The sequence below is a fragment of the Oratosquilla oratoria genome, chromosome 33 (genome assembly GCF_046742065.1).
Source record: "Oratosquilla oratoria isolate Oo_2021 chromosome 33, ASM4674206v1, whole genome shotgun sequence".
NCBI classification, from domain to species: Eukaryota; Metazoa; Arthropoda; class Malacostraca; order Stomatopoda; family Squillidae; genus Oratosquilla; species Oratosquilla oratoria.
The window spans coordinates 8,097,429-8,116,065 of NC_134809.1; the positions used below are offsets into that span (position 1 = coordinate 8,097,429).

At 38.1% G+C, this 18,637-nt stretch overlaps 1 protein-coding gene across 2 annotated transcripts in view; it reads right to left on the bottom strand.

Moving 5' to 3' along the window:
* The window catches only part of LOC143017743 (RNA exonuclease 4-like), a 29,413-nt gene continuing 10,776 nt past the window's right edge, over window positions 1-18,637 (bottom strand). For both annotated transcript variants that reach the window (XM_076172573.1, XM_076172574.1), the window contains exons 5-7: window positions 18,450-18,585; window positions 12,105-12,207; window positions 1-9,331 (exon numbers count right to left, since the gene is read on the bottom strand). In XM_076172573.1, coding sequence (XP_076028688.1) covers window positions 9,179-9,331; window positions 12,105-12,207; window positions 18,450-18,585 — 392 coding nt within the window. In that variant the 3' untranslated portion in view covers window positions 1-9,178. The remainder of the gene's footprint in view (window positions 9,332-12,104; window positions 12,208-18,449; window positions 18,586-18,637) is intronic.

The window sequence follows — 18,637 nt, forward strand, 5'->3', positions numbered from 1 at the left end:
TTGTCATCGGAGTTTAATGGGTTAAGATATACTTTGATAAGTGAAGGAAAAGATACAAGACCCAATGTGCACAGCTCCAACCCTGTACAGTATACCACAACTAGGTAAATACATGGAACTTACAACACAGTACCTATAACTGCTTATCATAGAATACACGAATTACAAAATTGTAATTTTGCACATTGGATTAATGAGCAAAAATTTTCTCTTTCCATGTTCTATTGGCAATACAAAATCAAAATCATCATGGGAATTTAGCAAAATATTATTAGTTAGCATGATATAATTCTATTTATAGCCAGGTGTGGTCCTACAAACTGTCAGTAATCATCCTTACTACTATAAAAAATGTATACAAATATGACAAGAGCATTTTTGTCAAGCCTTGGTACCAAATATAACATATCACAATAACACTAGAAAATTTTGTTATTTTGAAAAGTTCAATTCCTTTCCTGCAGAGTGGTACTTGACTTGTGTTCAATTGTAAAACCTCCTTTATCCAAACTAAAGTTTTCTTTACTTCTTTCAGTGGGGAACAGAGGATAGGTCCTCAATATAGCCAATCATTAAATCACTATCCTAAAAAAGGTCACAATGTGGCTGGAAAGAGGCAGCCCCAATTTAACTACATCTACTGGGTTTGTAGTCAAAGGATGGTGTTTGTGAGATCAGTCATATAGCTTAGCTCTCTGATTAGATTGTCCACATTACCACATCACCCCATCACATACGAGGGGCTTGCTTCTTACCATGGTGGTGGATATGTAAATGACTCAACCTGCCAATTGTGTCCAGGTCGAGAAGATCCCCGGCTGTGTTGCATTAGCTACATGCCAAATGAAATGGAAATTTTACTGTCATTGTCTTTCCCTTAAATCCTATGCCATTTGTAACACCATACAGTCATGTTATGAATACATATATTCCATAAATAAATAACATACAGAATAATGAGATAGATCGCCATCTGCAGGTCATCACTAGATGTCGCTTGGGGTTTCCCCGGGTCATGGCAAAGGGCTTAAGTTAAATTACATTTACTGTCACAGGTCATTTACACTTGTCTATCAGAAATTAGCTGCATGACTTAAGATGTCCTATTATGAAGTGGACTAAACTGTTTCCCTTGAAAATATGAGTATTTTTGTCAATTCACCTCATTTATTTACAGGGAAATTATCAATGAATCAATGGGATATAAAATGAGTGTTGTCTGGAACTTCTGACTTCAATTTTTATCACAGATTGTTATGGCTTTTGTTTTGCACCATTTTCATAAACACCTACTTGGAAAGTGTGTAATCTCATAAACACTGATCAGGTGCATATTCTGTATAAATGTACTCCATGTAAGTCTGGTAAATCCTAAAGATATACAACTGTTATGCATATGTGCAAGTTGAGTTAATATGTTAGTTCACCCATCTGTATGATCTAAGTTGCTGTAGGTAGCTCTAACTTGGCAATTCTGCCAATGTAGATGAGCTAGCAAGTCAAATAAAGGTATGCCATGCATCACTTCTTTCAGATACACACACCTACATGCTAAACTATCTAGCAGTGTAGAAGTTACTCATTAGTAAGAAATCTGAACTTTATCATTTTTTCTTCAAATCTGGGATCTATTTGAAAAGGCCAATTTTATTTACAACAATGCTAGCGGTTAGAATATATTAATTTCTACAAATAGTATAAAAAAAATCTACTGGTGTTCCCTACCAATGGAGCTGAATATAAATGGAAAGCTGTTGGTCTAGCAGCACTAACACATCCCTTGCTGGTGTCACTATTTATATATATATATATATATATATATATATATATATACATATATATATATTTATATATATATATATATATATATATATATATATATATATATATATTTTTTTTTTTTTTTTTTTTTTTTTCCATTTTTTATTTTTTCCTTTTCCTTTTTCTTTTCCAAGTTCATTATCAAGATTTGATTACCAGGACTCATAGCCATAAACTCTGAGGTTGGTTTATTTATCACACATTGGAGAAATGGTACCATTCAAATTTCTTTTTTTCATAAAATTGACAAATTTGTTTTCACTCCCAAAGTAATATTCTTTAAAATTCATTACTATTTCATTACAACTATATCAAGCAATGTATTCCTAAAATGGCAAGAATTGAAAAATCAAGTGTCAGGATTTTAGCTGCTGTATTGAATAGAAAAAGTTGAAGCAGGGTTCTTATTCTTCTCAATAAACCTTATGACTGTAGAATTTCCATTAATTCTATCCCTGGCTGTAACTTCCAGTAAAAGCTCTCATTTTTTCTGATTATTTTACCTGTTTTTCCCACTTCAGCTACTGAACTCCTATAACTCCTGTAAATTACATTTCTAGATTTCTGTTATGATTTCAATACATTCTCAACAAATTGACACAACCTAATTTCCACAAAACAGTACATACATTGATCACATCTTTGCTACACTTCATTTTCCAACTTTTTTTTTGCAATTTCTCTCAAGGGTTTCCCTATAACTGTATTGACATAATCTTCAGAGAAATTCTAACACAATATGGAATTCATCATGTTGCATGTGATTTTGATCATAATGGTAAGTGTATTAGCAAAGTGGCTTATTCATATGTAAAAATAGGAAAACATAAAACACCTAATAATAGGCTAGGTCTTCCAAAATGGAAAATAAATGTATAAAAAATATTATATATCAAGTAAGTAAAATGGTCGTTTTACTTTTATCCTTTCATTAACCTTCAAAAATAAAGAAGCTAAATCCATATTGGGAAATAAAATCCTTCAGACTTTTCTGATTTTATAAATGATAAAGAAATACTTGTTTTTTACAGTGAAATATTATGGATGGAAAGCCCAAACATGAAACAAAATATTCTATATAACAACTCTGATTTCAAGAACAAGAACTGAAAAATGTTGTCAAATGTTCAAAGAATTACTATGACTGATAAATACTATCTATACCCCAGGGCTCCTTTCCCCTTATAAGGGAGATAGCCAACCATCCATCCCACTCCCATCCACCACCATTTCCTCCCTCTCATCTTAGCTCCTCATGGGTGAAGGGTCATCTCTGTCCCCTGCTGCCCACTGTTCAGGTCAGAACCAATGCAACAAGACCCAATACATCTACAGCAGGACCACCTGCTTTATTTAAACAGCGACCCTCCCAACTTGTCCCCACATGAAAAAATTGAAAAGACAAGAAGTCCCCATGGGCTGTGTCAATTCTTATTACATTCACAGCTATTAGCCACTTGCACCTGTCTCTTGCCTCTCCTTTTCCTGCTCAACAGACATTCCCTATTACTCAATAACCCCTTCACCCATTCATCCATTTCATTCTTGGTCTAGCCCTCACAAGGTCGTCAAGCAAGTCAGGTCACACTGGGATAGCTGATCTAAACAGTGAGATGACAAGTGGTTGTGATTCAATGATCAGTGCCTCCTCAGCAAGGTGTAGGGTCATGAAGGGTGGAGGTGGTGGGTTGTTGACAGCTACACCAGCCACATGGTCTGAAGGATGCTCACTTGCAGCCTTTTCCATGGCCTCAACAACTTCACACATATGTACCATTTTACTAAATGAATCGAGGCATGGGAGGCAATGCAACACCTCCACAGCCAATAAAAGGATGTGATCATAAAGCCCCATCACTATTTTCTTACAAAGCATATACTCTTCCAGAAAAAAAAAACACTTGGGGCATCTGAAACTGCACTCATTCACTTTGGCATGACACTGGGATACGTATGCATATACACTATCACTCAATGTTTGTGTTAGAAGAACTCTGAGCATGCCCCGACAATGCAGCGTGGATCAACCACCACACTTCTCACAATGTCAATTACATCCATGGTTAACCACTTCCATATGGTGACGCCTACGTAGGCGGCATGAGGAGCAAGTGGGTACTCGGAGATGCCGACATCGCCATCTTGATTATATTTATTGTAGTCGTACCTACGTAATTTCTATTCTCTCTAAACTGGCTTCATCAATTTTCTATGGTTATCAAAATACACAGGTGAAAGAGAATGAATGATTGAGCACTGACTTTATTTTTTATAATGCAATTATTATAATGCAACATCGCACGTCGGGCAGCTAATGCTGCCAGACGTGCGATGTGCCCCAGAGTGAAGAGGTTAAGAGCTGCCTGAACTCGTGCTTGCCCAGGCCCAAATCAATGTACTGCTACACCTCTGTGTTACATAGGAGGCAGGCATACCTAGGAGCTGTGGGCAGCATCCAGCCACAAATACTAATATAGTCCTCATTGCTGGTGACCCAGGCTTCAAACACCATGGGTGACATACCCATGGTCACTCCACCAGGCCAAGGAGGAGGTAGTGGGTGCCGCTGCAGTGTCAGTGGCCATGGTTGGTGCCCAGTGGTTGGTGTAGTATCAGGGTTTTGTGCAGGTGATGCAGATGGCTGGAAGGTGGGTACTACCACACACCCCTACACTAGACCTACGGCTAAGATGAAATAAAATGGAAGCTTCCCTGCAGCAATCATTACTGACATTACTGGAATTCTTTTTTGATACATACATGTTCTTCATCCCATAGATCAAAGATCTAACACTATAAATCAACAAGAAAATATACACACTAAGAGCAGTAGTAAGAATGATGCTTCTTTTTGTACTACGACTATCTCTCCTTTATGTTGCTCCATTGAAAATACTCTATACCATTTCTTTGAGTATACATTTTCTTTTCTCCTGTGTCCCCTGTAGTAGAGGGAGTAAAGAATTCTGCCATTGTGATTCCAATGCACGTCATAAAAGGCGCCAAAGTAGGACAGAGTGATGGAACTAGGGCTTCTGCTCTAAGAACATAAGAATGAAGGAGACTGCAAGAGACCATAAGGCCTACACTAGGCAGTGCTCTCTGTGTAATCATCTAATGAGAGGTCAAGGCATAAGAGGGTGTGAGTGGAAAACTCCAACCAGAATCCAAAAATTTGGGTCATTAAATGTGGCTCATGGCTGTGGCACAGATGAGAGTAAAAGGGAAGAGATTTGTAGCATGTTTGTGAGAAGGATGACGGATTTGTTTGAGTTAAATGAACTAAGCTGAAAAAGAAGGGTGATTTTGAATTTGGTTGTGTGGTAGGGAGAATGTTAGGAATGAGATGGGGGCAAAGGAGGTGTGTGGGTAAGTGATGAGATAGGAAAGCTCATGGTGGGGTGGATGGAAATATATCTTCAATGTTAATGTGGGTGAAGGTAAAACTGGGATGGGCAATGTGAGATGTACATGGACTTGGTAGTGAGAAAAGAAAAGAGGAATAGTAGGCATTTTGGACTGATTTAGATGAATCTTTAGTTTTGGGAGAAATATCAATATGATAAGTGTTCAGGAATCTCATTGCTAGAGTATTGGATGAGCCAGTAGATGGGGTAGTTAGGTTTTGAAGTGCCAAGTACCAATCATAGTGGAGAGATAGTGGAGATGTGTCTAGAAAGAGAGTTTTGATAACAAACTCAAGTGTTTCAGAAAAGAGCCAAGCAATCTTGCTTATAACACTCTGTGTGGTGACCATACCACTAATGCATAAGTCAGTCCTGGATGAATTAGTTTCTATAATTTTTATCATCTCTAATCAATCAATCAATCACTGCCTTGAGTTTCATGATGTGGAAACCCTACAGTCCCATTCTGGTTGACAATAGTCCTCAGAATCTCCCACAGATCCCTCTGGGAAGAAAATTTGGATCATTGTCTGTGTTTTATAAATGTGGGACCGTTTCTTTTTCATTGGCTCAAAGTTAGAGGGACAGAAGAGCAGTTGTCAACTCTCCATGTGTGAAAAAGTGTGAGAAATACACCTGAAATCTATAGAGACCTTACAAATGATGCAAAAATAATGAGAAGAGTGAAAAACTAGGAGGATGGTGGACTATTACAAAAGATCTAGAAACTATTTTTATATGGAGCCAAGAATGGGAAATGAAGTTCAGTACCAAAAAATGCAAAGTACTTGAAATGGGCAATAGCGGCAAAAGGCCACCCTTAAACTATTCCTTGAGAAGTGAACCTTTTACAAAAGCAAAAGAGGAGAAAAAATTGGGTGTCTTGATAAAAGACAACCTGTCATATATATATGTGTGATATCAACTAAAAACAATTAATATAATCAGAGTTGTCAGCAGTTATCAGTAATTAGTACATACATACATACATATACTAAGGCTTTTTCCCCCTTACAAGGGAAGTAGCCAAAAAGAAAAAGGCATAAAATCATTCCCATCCATTCCATCCCTAAATACACTCCCCTCCCCTCCACCCTCCCTCTTATCTTAGCACCTCCTGGATTAGTACAACTGCAAATAACACAATCATACAACTATGCCCTAAATCTTGGTATATCATTTATATAATATTGTTATTATTTAAAAGGACATTCAGTAATGTACCCCCAAGTGTGGAACAGACCAAAACAACTGAAGCACCAAAGGTATCCAATGTTGCCACACTTCCGCAGAAATGTTCATATTTCAGTCACGTTCTTTATTTTCCAGGATTTGTCCAGTTACCAAAGTCCATTGCTTCAGTGTCTGTAGTTTCCAGGTTCTTCTTTATTTGAAAAATTAGTTACATGTTATAGTAACACAATCTGCTCCAATTATGGTGTTATTTCTACTGAAATTCACTAACTTGTGCATCAACCCCAGTGGATAGGTGGTAGAAAACAAGCAATATGTTGTATAAATCAATATCATATTTGCATGAATCACACCATAAAACATCAATTTCTGACATTATTGTGTGTGTGTGGAGTGGGGTTGACCTTAGCCAATATTTTATCTGATATTCCCAATGTTTCTCCTATCAACAATTAATGTCATCCTTTGATTGTATGGGATATCAAATTCTTGAAACATGTGCATACAATTATAATTTACATATCTAAGATGTCATAAATATGCTTATTTCAAAATATATACTGTATGAAAAATAATCTTGAAAAATTGTGCCACCATTTTATAGACATGTATCTTCATGGCTTGCAGGCAGTTAAACAAAGGGTAAAGTTACCCTTCTGGTGGATTTGCTGTTCATGTAAAGACTAAAATGTAATGTTCATCATTAAAACAATTCAATACTCTATGGTGTAAAGGTTTTGGTGTTTATGTTAAATGTTTAATGTTAATGGTGTGATTACATATACTTTGTTATCAATGAAAGCTTGATCCTTAGATATAGTTTTGTATGATCATTTCTCCAGTGGGCAAAATATGTATGCCCATAATCTATATGACCCTACATACTAATAAAATGGTAAAAAAACAATTGATTGTTTAATACATGTTGTTATTCCAAAATATACAATATGAAAAATACATATAACAATGGGTTTTTAACCCTTACAAAGGAGGTAGCCAAAGTCAATGGCATAAATCCACTCCCACCCATTTCATCCCCACATAATCCACTCCCATTCACCACCCCTCCTGGATGACAAGTCATCCCTGCATCTCACCCACTACCCTGGGTCAGAAGCAATGTAGCAAGATTGCTTCATTTAATCAGTGACCTCCCCCTCTACATTCTCTCATGCAGAAAAAGAGAAAAAGGGAAGAAATCCCTCCTGGAAGTGTCAAAATATCATTCATACATACTCCCTCACCCCCTATCCCCCACCCACTCCCTTCTATGCATCACATCATCCAAACAAAACCATTCTCCACTCACCCCTATCTTCTGTCTTTTCCCTTCCTTCCTCAACAGATATTACCCTTTTTTCCAATGCCCCTTTTACTCCAACCATCCATTTCATCCATAGTCACCACCTCATGCTCACTCCCCGCACCTCTGCCTTCCACATTTCTTTTACTATCTTTCTTCACTCATCCTTTCCTTATGTCCAAACCATCCCAATACTCTTTCATCAACCCTATGTCCCAACTCCTGTTTCACCCTAACTCCCCTCCTCACCTTGTTTCTCACTCTAATCAACCTAGTAACCCCAAGAATACTTCTCAGGCATTTCATCTCAAATACATTTAAATTTTTCCTCTCTGATGTTCCATATTTCTGCCCCATACAGTACTGTCAGCATAATCACTCCTTCATACAATCTCCTCTTAGCATAAATAAATAAATGAAAAAAAAAAAAAAATGGATGTATATATTCATGACTTAAGGACTGTTTCATGAAGGGCTGACTTCTCCCAGCTGCCAGGTTCTACGGTGTTTATGCAGTGCAAAAATATCATGTAGATCATTAGGACAATTTAATGCTGCATGGTACAATTTTGTTGTTTTTAATGGTGGCATACATATACTCACTTGTCATTGAATGCTCGATTCTTATAAATAAGTTTTGTATTATTATTTCTCTACATCCCTTGTAAGGGGGAAAAAGTCTTGGTATATGTATTTCTCAAGCTCCACTTTAATCTTCTAAATCTTTTGCATCTCCTGTTCCTGGTGTAATTTCCATGAGTGACTGAGTAAGAAAGAGAGTGAGTGAGTGAGTGATTGAGTGTGTGTATTTACCTAGTTGTATTCATGTAGTTGTATCTTAAGGAAAGGGAAGCTATGCTCATGGTGTCCCATCTCTGTATCTCACCATATCTAATCTGCTCTTAAATTCTTGTATTGTTTTTGCACACACTATTGTTTTGTCTAATATGTTCCATACATCCACCACTTTGTAGGGAAAGCTTCTTTTTTTTCAGGTCTCTTCTACAACTGTCCTTTTTGAGTTTCCTTCCATGTCCTCTTGTGTTTCTCTTATCCCAATTTAGAAAGTCATCTCTATCAAGGATTTACACACCTCTCATAATTCTGTAGATGGTCAACAAATCACCTCTTTCTCTTCTTTGTTCCAGTCAGTAGTTCTAGTATTGACAATCTTTCTTCATACGACAGTTTTGATAGTGTTCGGGCCATCTTCATAATTGCTCTCTGGATTCTCTCAATTTTCCTTATATTCTTTTTAGTATTGGGTGACCATAGTGTTGCTGCATAATCCAATTGTGGCCTTATCAGTGTGACTAGTGTTTTCTTTACCATTTCTTCATCCAAGTAAGTAAAAGCCACTTTTATTGATCTTAGCAAGTTATAGGTTTTGAGAATCAACAAGAGAATCAATATGCATAACAATATGCTTATAGATTATAAAACAAATCAGTCATTACATCTCAGTTTTCTTATTTGTACCATCACTCCATTTACTTTTCTTATTCCCTTTGCCTTTCCTCCTGTGCAGTTTACTTTGATTCAGGTCCTTTTCCCACTGTTGACGATAAAGAGTATAAAGCCTCATGGCAGCTTGAGCATCTTGTACCTGCAAGTAAAAATGCAGAGAGTTAGTCCTAGGTTCCAAAATGGGTCCAAATGCCCATGAAACAGAACTGTTTCCTATTTACTCTGAAGGATTGTGAAGTAATCTCCAGATTCCAAGTTTGACTCATTTGGATCAGGTAACCACAAGTGGTTGTGCCTCTTTCCAACCTCCCACCCTATGAAGTAAGGCCCTGTATTAGGGGTACTAACAACAGTTATAAGTAGTAAGTTTTTTCAGGGATTTTTTGAGGCATCCCAATGGACCACAGATACACATCATCTATACTGAAAAAAATCTCTCATAGAATAATGAAGAGCCACTGTTTTTACTCTTGCTATCATTCCTTTCTTCTAACCCTGTGAGTCTTTCCTATTGTCCTACTCCATGGCAGTGGAGGTGGCAGTGGCATGTATATTGTCTAATTGTACCCCTACCTGTCCTAAACCCACACTGTTCCTCACCAATTACTCCCTCTGTTCCTCTCCTAATCCTCTCAATCAAGACCCTCCCATAAGCCTTCCCAACTACACTTGACAAACTAATCCCTCTGAAACTACTACACTCACACTTGTCCCCTTTTCCCTTGTAAAGTGGAACTATACAGGTACTCCTCCAGTCCTCCAGCACTCTACCCTCTCTTAAACAAACATTAAATAACCACACCAACCAGTCCACCATTACTGTACCTCTTTTTTTTTTAGACATTTTTCATAACACCCATCAAACCCCAGTGCCTTACCTGCTCTCATCATCATAAGAACTGCCTTCACCTCATCTTTCCTTATTCCTCCTCCATTTTCCTAACTCATCACTGTCATTTTCTTAGCACTTCTCACTGCAACTACCTTTCACTTCCTATCCTCCTTCAGATTTATCAGCTCCCTAAAATATTCTGCCCATCTTCTTCTTACTGCCATCTCTTCCATTATCATCTCTCCAGCTGCACCTTTCACCCTTTCTTCTCTACTTGATCTGCCTCCTCTTCCTCTCTTAATTTCTTTCCAAAACATCTTTTTATTACTTTCAAAATTTTCTATCATATTCTTACCCCATTTTATTTCTGCTCTCCTCTTTGCCTCCTTTATCTTAAGCTTTACTTCTCTTTTTTTTTTTTTTTTTGTACCCCTCATATGATTCTCTCATCCTATTTTATAACCACTGTGAAAGCTCACTTCTTCTCTTCTACAACCTTCTTTGCTTCCTCATACCACCACTCACTACCCTTCCTTCTATTTCCTCCCATCCTCCTTGTTCCACACACCATATTTGCACACCTTGTGACTCCCTCCTTGAATCATCCTCATTCCTCCTCCACTCCTAGTTCTATTCTATCCTTCACTCCCTCCCACCCACTCCACTCTCAGCTTCTTCTTGTACTCCTTCTCCTTTTCTTTCTCATTCAAGCAGTTCACCTTAAGCACCTCTCTACTGTCTGTCCTTTTCCTATTTCTCCATCTATCCTCCACTCTGAACTTACCTCCCACCAAAAAATTATCTAATATTCCCATACACTCTCCCCTTAGAACATGTACATCCTTAACTCTTCCTACTATACTCCTGGTTACCACTATATAGTCCATTAATCTACCACCCTTCCATCCACCACCCTCTCCCAAGTGTACTTATGCTTGACTTTCTTCCTAAACACTGTATTTGTTATGATCAAATCTCTTTCTAGACACATCTCCACCATGAAGAATCAGGGAGGGAAAATAGTGGTCTTTGCCTCCAGTCACTTATGATAGGAAATGAAAGATCAAAATGAATTCTAGTTTGTTTAGATCAGCGTTGTATTTTTTATTGTATTTACACTAATAAAAGCAGATTTTGAAGGTCTTACACCCAAAATGTAAGTCCATTGAAAAACTTGATCAGTGTAATGCAGGGTATGAATCAGAGACAAACCATAAGTTTTAAGTTGAATATTCTACAATAAAGGTAAGTGAAATTCTATCAGAGTTGAAAAGATTTAAAGACTTAATTTCCTCCCACGAGGCGAGATTGCATGATCTGGAGCAAAAACTTGTGCAAGAAATGGGAACAAAACTGACTCAGAAAGCAGAGATTGATCAATTGAGATGGGAAAGTGAAACTATGACATATGAGAGAAAAAAATCTTCTCAACACCATGGTGGTAAAAGAGAATAGGCCAAAAAATAAATGAGGATAGGAGATAGAGTAAACTAAAAATATTATGGAGCATTTAATTGAGGTAAAAATATGCTCAGTAGCATGCAGCTGATACTTTAGGGTCTATATGGGGCACCTCTACAGACCAATGCCACCCATCATTTTGTCTGTGATAGAGGAAATATCTACCTAAAGAGAAATTATACTACTTTATTACACTGTGGCTGTCCCTCCATTATGCTGTCTTCCCCCCAATTCTTAATAGTGTCCTGTACCACCTTTCTGAATACATATTTCTATTTTCACCTAACCCTGTGGTAAGGGAGAAAGAATACTGCCACCAGGTGTTCCTACTTGAGTTGCAAGAGGCGACTAAAACAGGACAGTGGATAGGACTTGGCATCCTACTCTCTATAACCTATTCCACCCACCCAAGCATTTCATACTCTTTCTTACAGTATCTTATCCCCCCCCTTTTTTTTTTTTTTTACATAATGTGACTATCACAATTCACAATGCTTCTTTAAACAATGAAAAAGAAATCACATTTTAAATTACTGTAAATTGAGATGAAATTTACAGGGTTACATGTAAAACATACTTTATCATCTAAGCCAAGTAGGGGCCAATCAGAAGTACTTACAGAGCTATGTTCACCTGACTGAATCTTCACTTGCAGTAGCTTCTCAGTCAATTTCTTGAGACTTGGAGTCCGTCCACCAAATTTACTACGGAAGAACTTGTACCTAGAAAGATTATTGATGAAAAAGTTTTTATACAGCTTTATACAGGAACTACAAGACCTCCTCTACAACAGATTTCTTTTACAACATTTAGAAAAATATATTGTTTCAAGTCCTTAAGTGTAGCGTATTAAATGTAGGGCTACACAACCCCGAAAATAGATACGTCTTAGATAACACGTTTTTAGAAAAATCTGAGTGCAAGAGGGACTTGGGAGTTCTGGTGAGTCCGGACCTTAAAACCAAGAAGCAGTGCATTAGCGCCAGAAATAAAGCAAACAGAGCATTAGGTTTCATTGCTAGGACAGTAACGAATAGAAGTGCAGAGGTAATTATTAAAATCTATCTAGCAATAGTTAGACCCATCCTTGACTATGCGGTACAGTTTTGGTCTCCGTCCTACAGAATGGACATAAATTCACTAGAATCAGTACAGAGAAGAATGACCAAAATGATACATGGACTCGGAAATTTGCCTTACGAAGAGAGGATTAGGCACCTAAACTTACACTCTCTGGAAAGACGCAGAGTGTGGGGTGATCTAATAGAAGCATTCAAGTGGATCAAAGGCTATAACAAGGGTGATGCAAACAAGGTCATCATAATAAAACAACAGGGCAGGACTCGCAGTTATGGGTATAAACTGGACAAATTTAGATTTAAAAAGGAAATAGGCTAGAATTGGTTTACTAATAGGGTGGTCGATGAATGGAATAAACTTAGTAACCATGTAGTAAGCACTGAAACTATCAGTTGTTTTAAAAAATGATTAGACAACTTTATGGATGGGGACGACAGGTGGTGATGGATTCGGAGCTGCCTAGTGTAGGCCTTATGGTCTCTTGCAGTCTCCTTTCATCTTATGTTCTTATGTTCCTTTGTCTTCTTTTTTTATAGTAATAATATTAGCCATCTTGGATTTCAATGACTGGAAACCCAGTTCAATAGTGAGTGGCAAATTCTTAGGCCATCCCATATATTTATCCAGGAAGAAACACTGGACTGTTATGTTATTGCTGTTGTAATAATAATACATATATACACCAAAAAAGTAATTTCCCACTTATAAGGGGGGTTGCCCAGCCTAGGCATGTTACCTTTCACCCACACATCACTCAGTTGTCCATTTTACCTCAGCTACTTGTGGATGAAGAGTCATACCTGTTGCCTGCCCACTACTTAGGTCAGAAGCAATCATCATCATTAACTGGGAGCAGATACCAGGGAATACATGGTTTCATTCATATGCTGCTGCCAGTTGGAACTCTCCAAACAAGCGCCAATACAGCCACCCTGACCACTCCAAATTTTGGGTCCCTTATTCTTCATTATGTATATAAATGACTTGGACAATGGGATTAATAGTGATCTTAGTAAGTTTGCAGATGACACTAAAATAAGACACCATATTACTTCGGAGGAAGATATTGGGATACTGAAGGATTTTAAAAAATTGTTTGCATGTTCTGTGAAATGGCAAATGGACTTCAATATCTCAAAGTGCAGTGTGTTCAATGTAGGATTACACAACTCAGCTAACATGTCTTAGATAATGCCATATTAAAGAAAACAGATTGTGGAAGGAATTTAGGAGTTGGTGAGTTGATCAATTGACCTTAAATCCAGTCCAGGAAACAGTGTATAAGTACCAGAAACAGTTCTGTGCCAGTCTGTGGACAACAGATCGTGTACATGAACTGTTCTGGACCGTCTACAAGGTCAAGGTCCATGTGTGTACTAAAAGAAACAGGAATAAGGGTAACAGGACATTAGGATATACTGCTAAGACAGTTACAAATAAAACTGCAAAAGTAACCATTAAGCTATCTCATGACAGGCCCATCTTTAGTCTCCACCCTACAGAATGAATATTAACTTGCTAGAATCAGTAGAGAGGAAAATGACCAAAATGATACAAGGGCTTAGAAATTTCCTATACATAGATAGGCTTAGGTACCATAACTTACACTCTATGGAGAGACAAAGAGTGCAGGGTGATCTAACAGAGGTATCCAAATGGGTCAAGGGCTTTAACAAGGGTGATGCAGCCAAGGTCACCGTATCAACCTCTTCAATTCGAGTCGAATTCTTGCACGCAGCATTGGCTGGCTGATGTATGATGATTCGATGATGCATCACAATATGCACATCATAAAATATAAAGTCACAGCTGTATTATTAGTTTTCTTTCACCCTGCATGTTGATAGCCACAGGAAATGCAATCAAGCCTGTTCACAGAATAAGGGGGTCACTCGGCTACAACTACAAAATAAATAAAATCAAGACACCAACACTGGTACCCTCATATACCCACTCGCACTTCACGATGCCAACGTCTATATGATCATATGGAAAGGGTTAAGAGAGCAGGCCAGGACCCATAGTAATGGATTTGAATTGGACAAATTTAGGTCTAAGAAGGAAATAGGCAAGAACCGGTTTGCCAGCAGAGTGGTTAACATATAATCAAACACATATCCCACACCAAGCCCTCTACACTCCCTCCTTTCCTGATATCACCTTTTGCTCCCCCTGCCTAACCCCAACAATGTCATGGAGAGTGGTCGGAATCCTTGGTTCTGACCACCTTCCAATAATCATCACCACCAAAACAAGATGCACCCCAGTTGGCCACAGACTCACATACACCAATTACAAGAGAGCTAACTGGGAAGCTTTTACTGAAGAGACAGAACAACATTTTAAAACACTTAACAGTACACCAATCATAAACATAAACAATGCTGTGCACACTTTTAATACAATCATACAAAACGCAGACAAGAGATACATCCCTAGAGGCAACAGAAAATCACACAACCCCAACTTCACACCAGAAATCCAAGGCCTCATCAGACAACGAGACACACTTAAACACAATACCTCCACACCTATCCCTCAAAGTATAGCAGGCCAAATACAAACACTAAACACTGTGATTGCCAATAAAATACACGAACAAAAAACAACAAAATTGGCAAAATTTTATCAATATACTTGATCACAAAACAAACACCAGCAAATTGTACAAAACACTCAACAGCATTACACTATCCAACAGTAACAAAACACGCTCTCACGCAGCAATAATCACAACAACAGATAATCTACCCTCAAACTGACAACAAGCAAACACACTCATAAATCATTTTGCACAATAAAATATTCAGAGAAACTTACAACTTATTGAGGTCAATCAAAGTGGCATTTACTTATATGGATGAAGAAATTATAAAGAAAATACTAACTACACTAATAAGACCAAAACTTGAGTATGCAGCATCACTATGGACACCCAGTACCAAAAAGAATATTAAGAAACTAGAAAGACTACAAAGAGCGACAACCAAACTAGCACCGACTCTCGCCGAACTAACATATGAGCAAAGACTATCCAAACTGAACCTACCAACTCTGGAACAAAGAAGAGAAAGAGGAGATTTGCTGACTACAGAATAATGAAAGGAATGGAAGTTTTAGACAGAGATGACCTGTTAGTGTGGGACAACGGTAAAACGAGAGGACACAAAAAAAAATGAAAAAAGATAGTTATAGAAAAAACTTGAAAAGGAACAGTTTCCCACACAGAGCGATTAATATATGGAACAAATTAGACATCAAAACAGTATGTGCAAACACTATACAAGATTTTAAGATAAAACTTGATGCGGAGAGATACAAAGACGGGTCACCACGAGCATAGCTCCCCTCCCGTATATTACAATTAGGTAAATACAACTAGGTAAATACAGACAAGCCATCTCACTTCTCACCCTGACGACCGACGCACTATTCGATGTAAGAAAGACTTTCCCACAGACTCAGACTATATACCCTTCATAGACAGACAAAACAGATAATACATAATCTCAAGCACTCATCTGCCTGTGGCCCTGATAACATAAGTAACATCCACCTAAAACACATTGGACCACAAGGTATACACGCACTCACAAACATTGCAAACTACAGCTATTCACACAACAGTATACCCAACATCTGGAAGCATGATAAAATAATCACCATTCCAAAACCAAACAAAGACCCAACAATCCCAACATCTCACCGCCCAATCACACTTCTCTGCACCCCCTCTAAAGTCATTGAACACCTAATACTTCAACTTGTCACACCACATATTCCCCTTGCTGACTCACTACACAGTTTTAGGCCACTACACTCCACAAACACTCTTCTGATAAACCTCACACAAAGAATTTTAGATGACATCAATTCAGATAGGCCCCACCACAGAACACTTCTTATAACATTAGACATTAGTAAAGCTTTTGATGCTATCCCCCGCCACAATCTAACAAATAAAATATATAACACAGACATGCACAATAACACCAAAAGATGGCTGGCCAATTATCTGGCAGGTAGGAATGCTTATGTGTCATATAATGGCCAATCATTGCACATCAGAAACATTAAGAATGGAGTACCACAGGGCTCTGTTCTAGCCCCCCCACTCTATAATCTATACCTGCATGACATACCCACACCAGACACTTCAGAAATACAAATCTCTTCCTACGCAGATGACATAACAATCACATGCACACATCGTAACACAGACAAAGCTGCAGAAATAATCCAGCCATACCTTGATACACTCAACACATGGTTCATCACAAACAGACTCAAAATAGCTCCAACCAAATCTACAGCAACACTTCTCACCAACTGGACAAAAGAACACAAATAAATACCTCATCTCTACATCAACAACACTCTAACACTAGACACAAACACACCGAAAATTCTTGGTGTAACATACGATACATCCATGTCTTTCAAACAACCCATCACAAACATAAAAAAAACAAATGCACACCTAGACTTAATGCACTTAAGTCAATCACTGGAGCAACATTTGGACAAAAAAAAACAACTAATACAACAATATACAAACAATGCATACGCTCAGTGATGAATTATGCGAGTCCTGCATGGGCTCCTAATCTCAGTGAGACACACCACAACACCCTTCAAATCATACAAAACAAAGCCCTAAAAACAATTACAGGCTACACAAATACAACACCTACAGACCATTTACCATGAAACAAGTCCTCAAAGTCAAGGACCACCTCGACATGAGAGGCACACAAACACTTGCCGCAGCCATCAGACACATCACACCTGCTACACTACATAGCAGAACACCCACACACACCAAGAAACATTAAAAAAACACCCAAAGACCTGTATCACACACAGATACTCTCTTCTCTTCCTCCACAACCACCAAATACCGGCCTCCGGAAACATATTCATAATTATATCACTCACCGCTCCATTAACACATTGAAAGACAACACATTGCTGCATGCTAGACCCCCTGATATCCACCCTTCTGAATCCTCTCTCCCACGAAAGGACAGAGTCCACCTGGCCAGACTGCGGTGCGGCCACCACCCAGCACTTCTAAGCTACCAGAAGAGGCTGGATGACCGCACTGTGAACAGCTGCCCAGGATGTAACACTTCACCCCATACCATACAACACATAATGGAAGACTGCATTATACACAATCATGCATGCAAACAACACAACATACACTCTATAAAGGATTTGTGGGAAAATCCAGTTTCAGCTGTGGCATTCCTTGGGGAGACGGGACTGCTCAAACAGTCTAGGGAACGACAACAACAACAATAACAACATATGGAACAGACTTAAAAACAATGTAGTGAGTCCAGAAACAATTGGCTCTTTTAAGAGATTATATAAATTCATGGACAGGGATGAAAGGTAGCATGGGACATGGGACCGCCTTGTGGAGACTTTTGCTCTCTTGCAGTCTTCTCCATTCTTATGTTCTTATATTCTAGTTTTGCTGGCATTAAACCATCTATATTTATGTTTACACTATTAATTCTTGTTTCTTCTTACTTTCTTTTGTCTTCTAGGTTTTAATTTACATACCACTTTCTTACTCTCTGATCTACAACTCTCAAATAAAATTCTTTCATTCATTTTTTGGTCCTTTCCCTATTGTTTTCCTTGGCTTCTTGTACCATTATTGTTATTCTCATTCTTATTCTGTTGTGTCTCTTCTTACCCATATTTTCTTGAATTTTTCTAAACTTCCTTGTATGCGAGGGACAATGATTAAGATTTTGAATGGATGTAGGATAGGCATAGGGTTATTATATTCTTTGACTCAGCAAACTTCCTTGGAAGAGGGAAAGGGCCTTTTGGTACATGAAATATAAAAATACCAAAGCTTACTCACAGTGCTGTGTCTCGAATGGAGTGCTTGGGGTGTGAAAGGTACAGGACTTTTAAGTCATGGGCAAGTGCATGACCTATCAACACACGGCCTTTTAGCAATGCAGCGACCTCTTCCTGAACAGTGCTGAACAATTCCCCTGTAAAGAAGAAACCAGAACAGATGTAGCCCATTTTCTTTTTATCTTATTT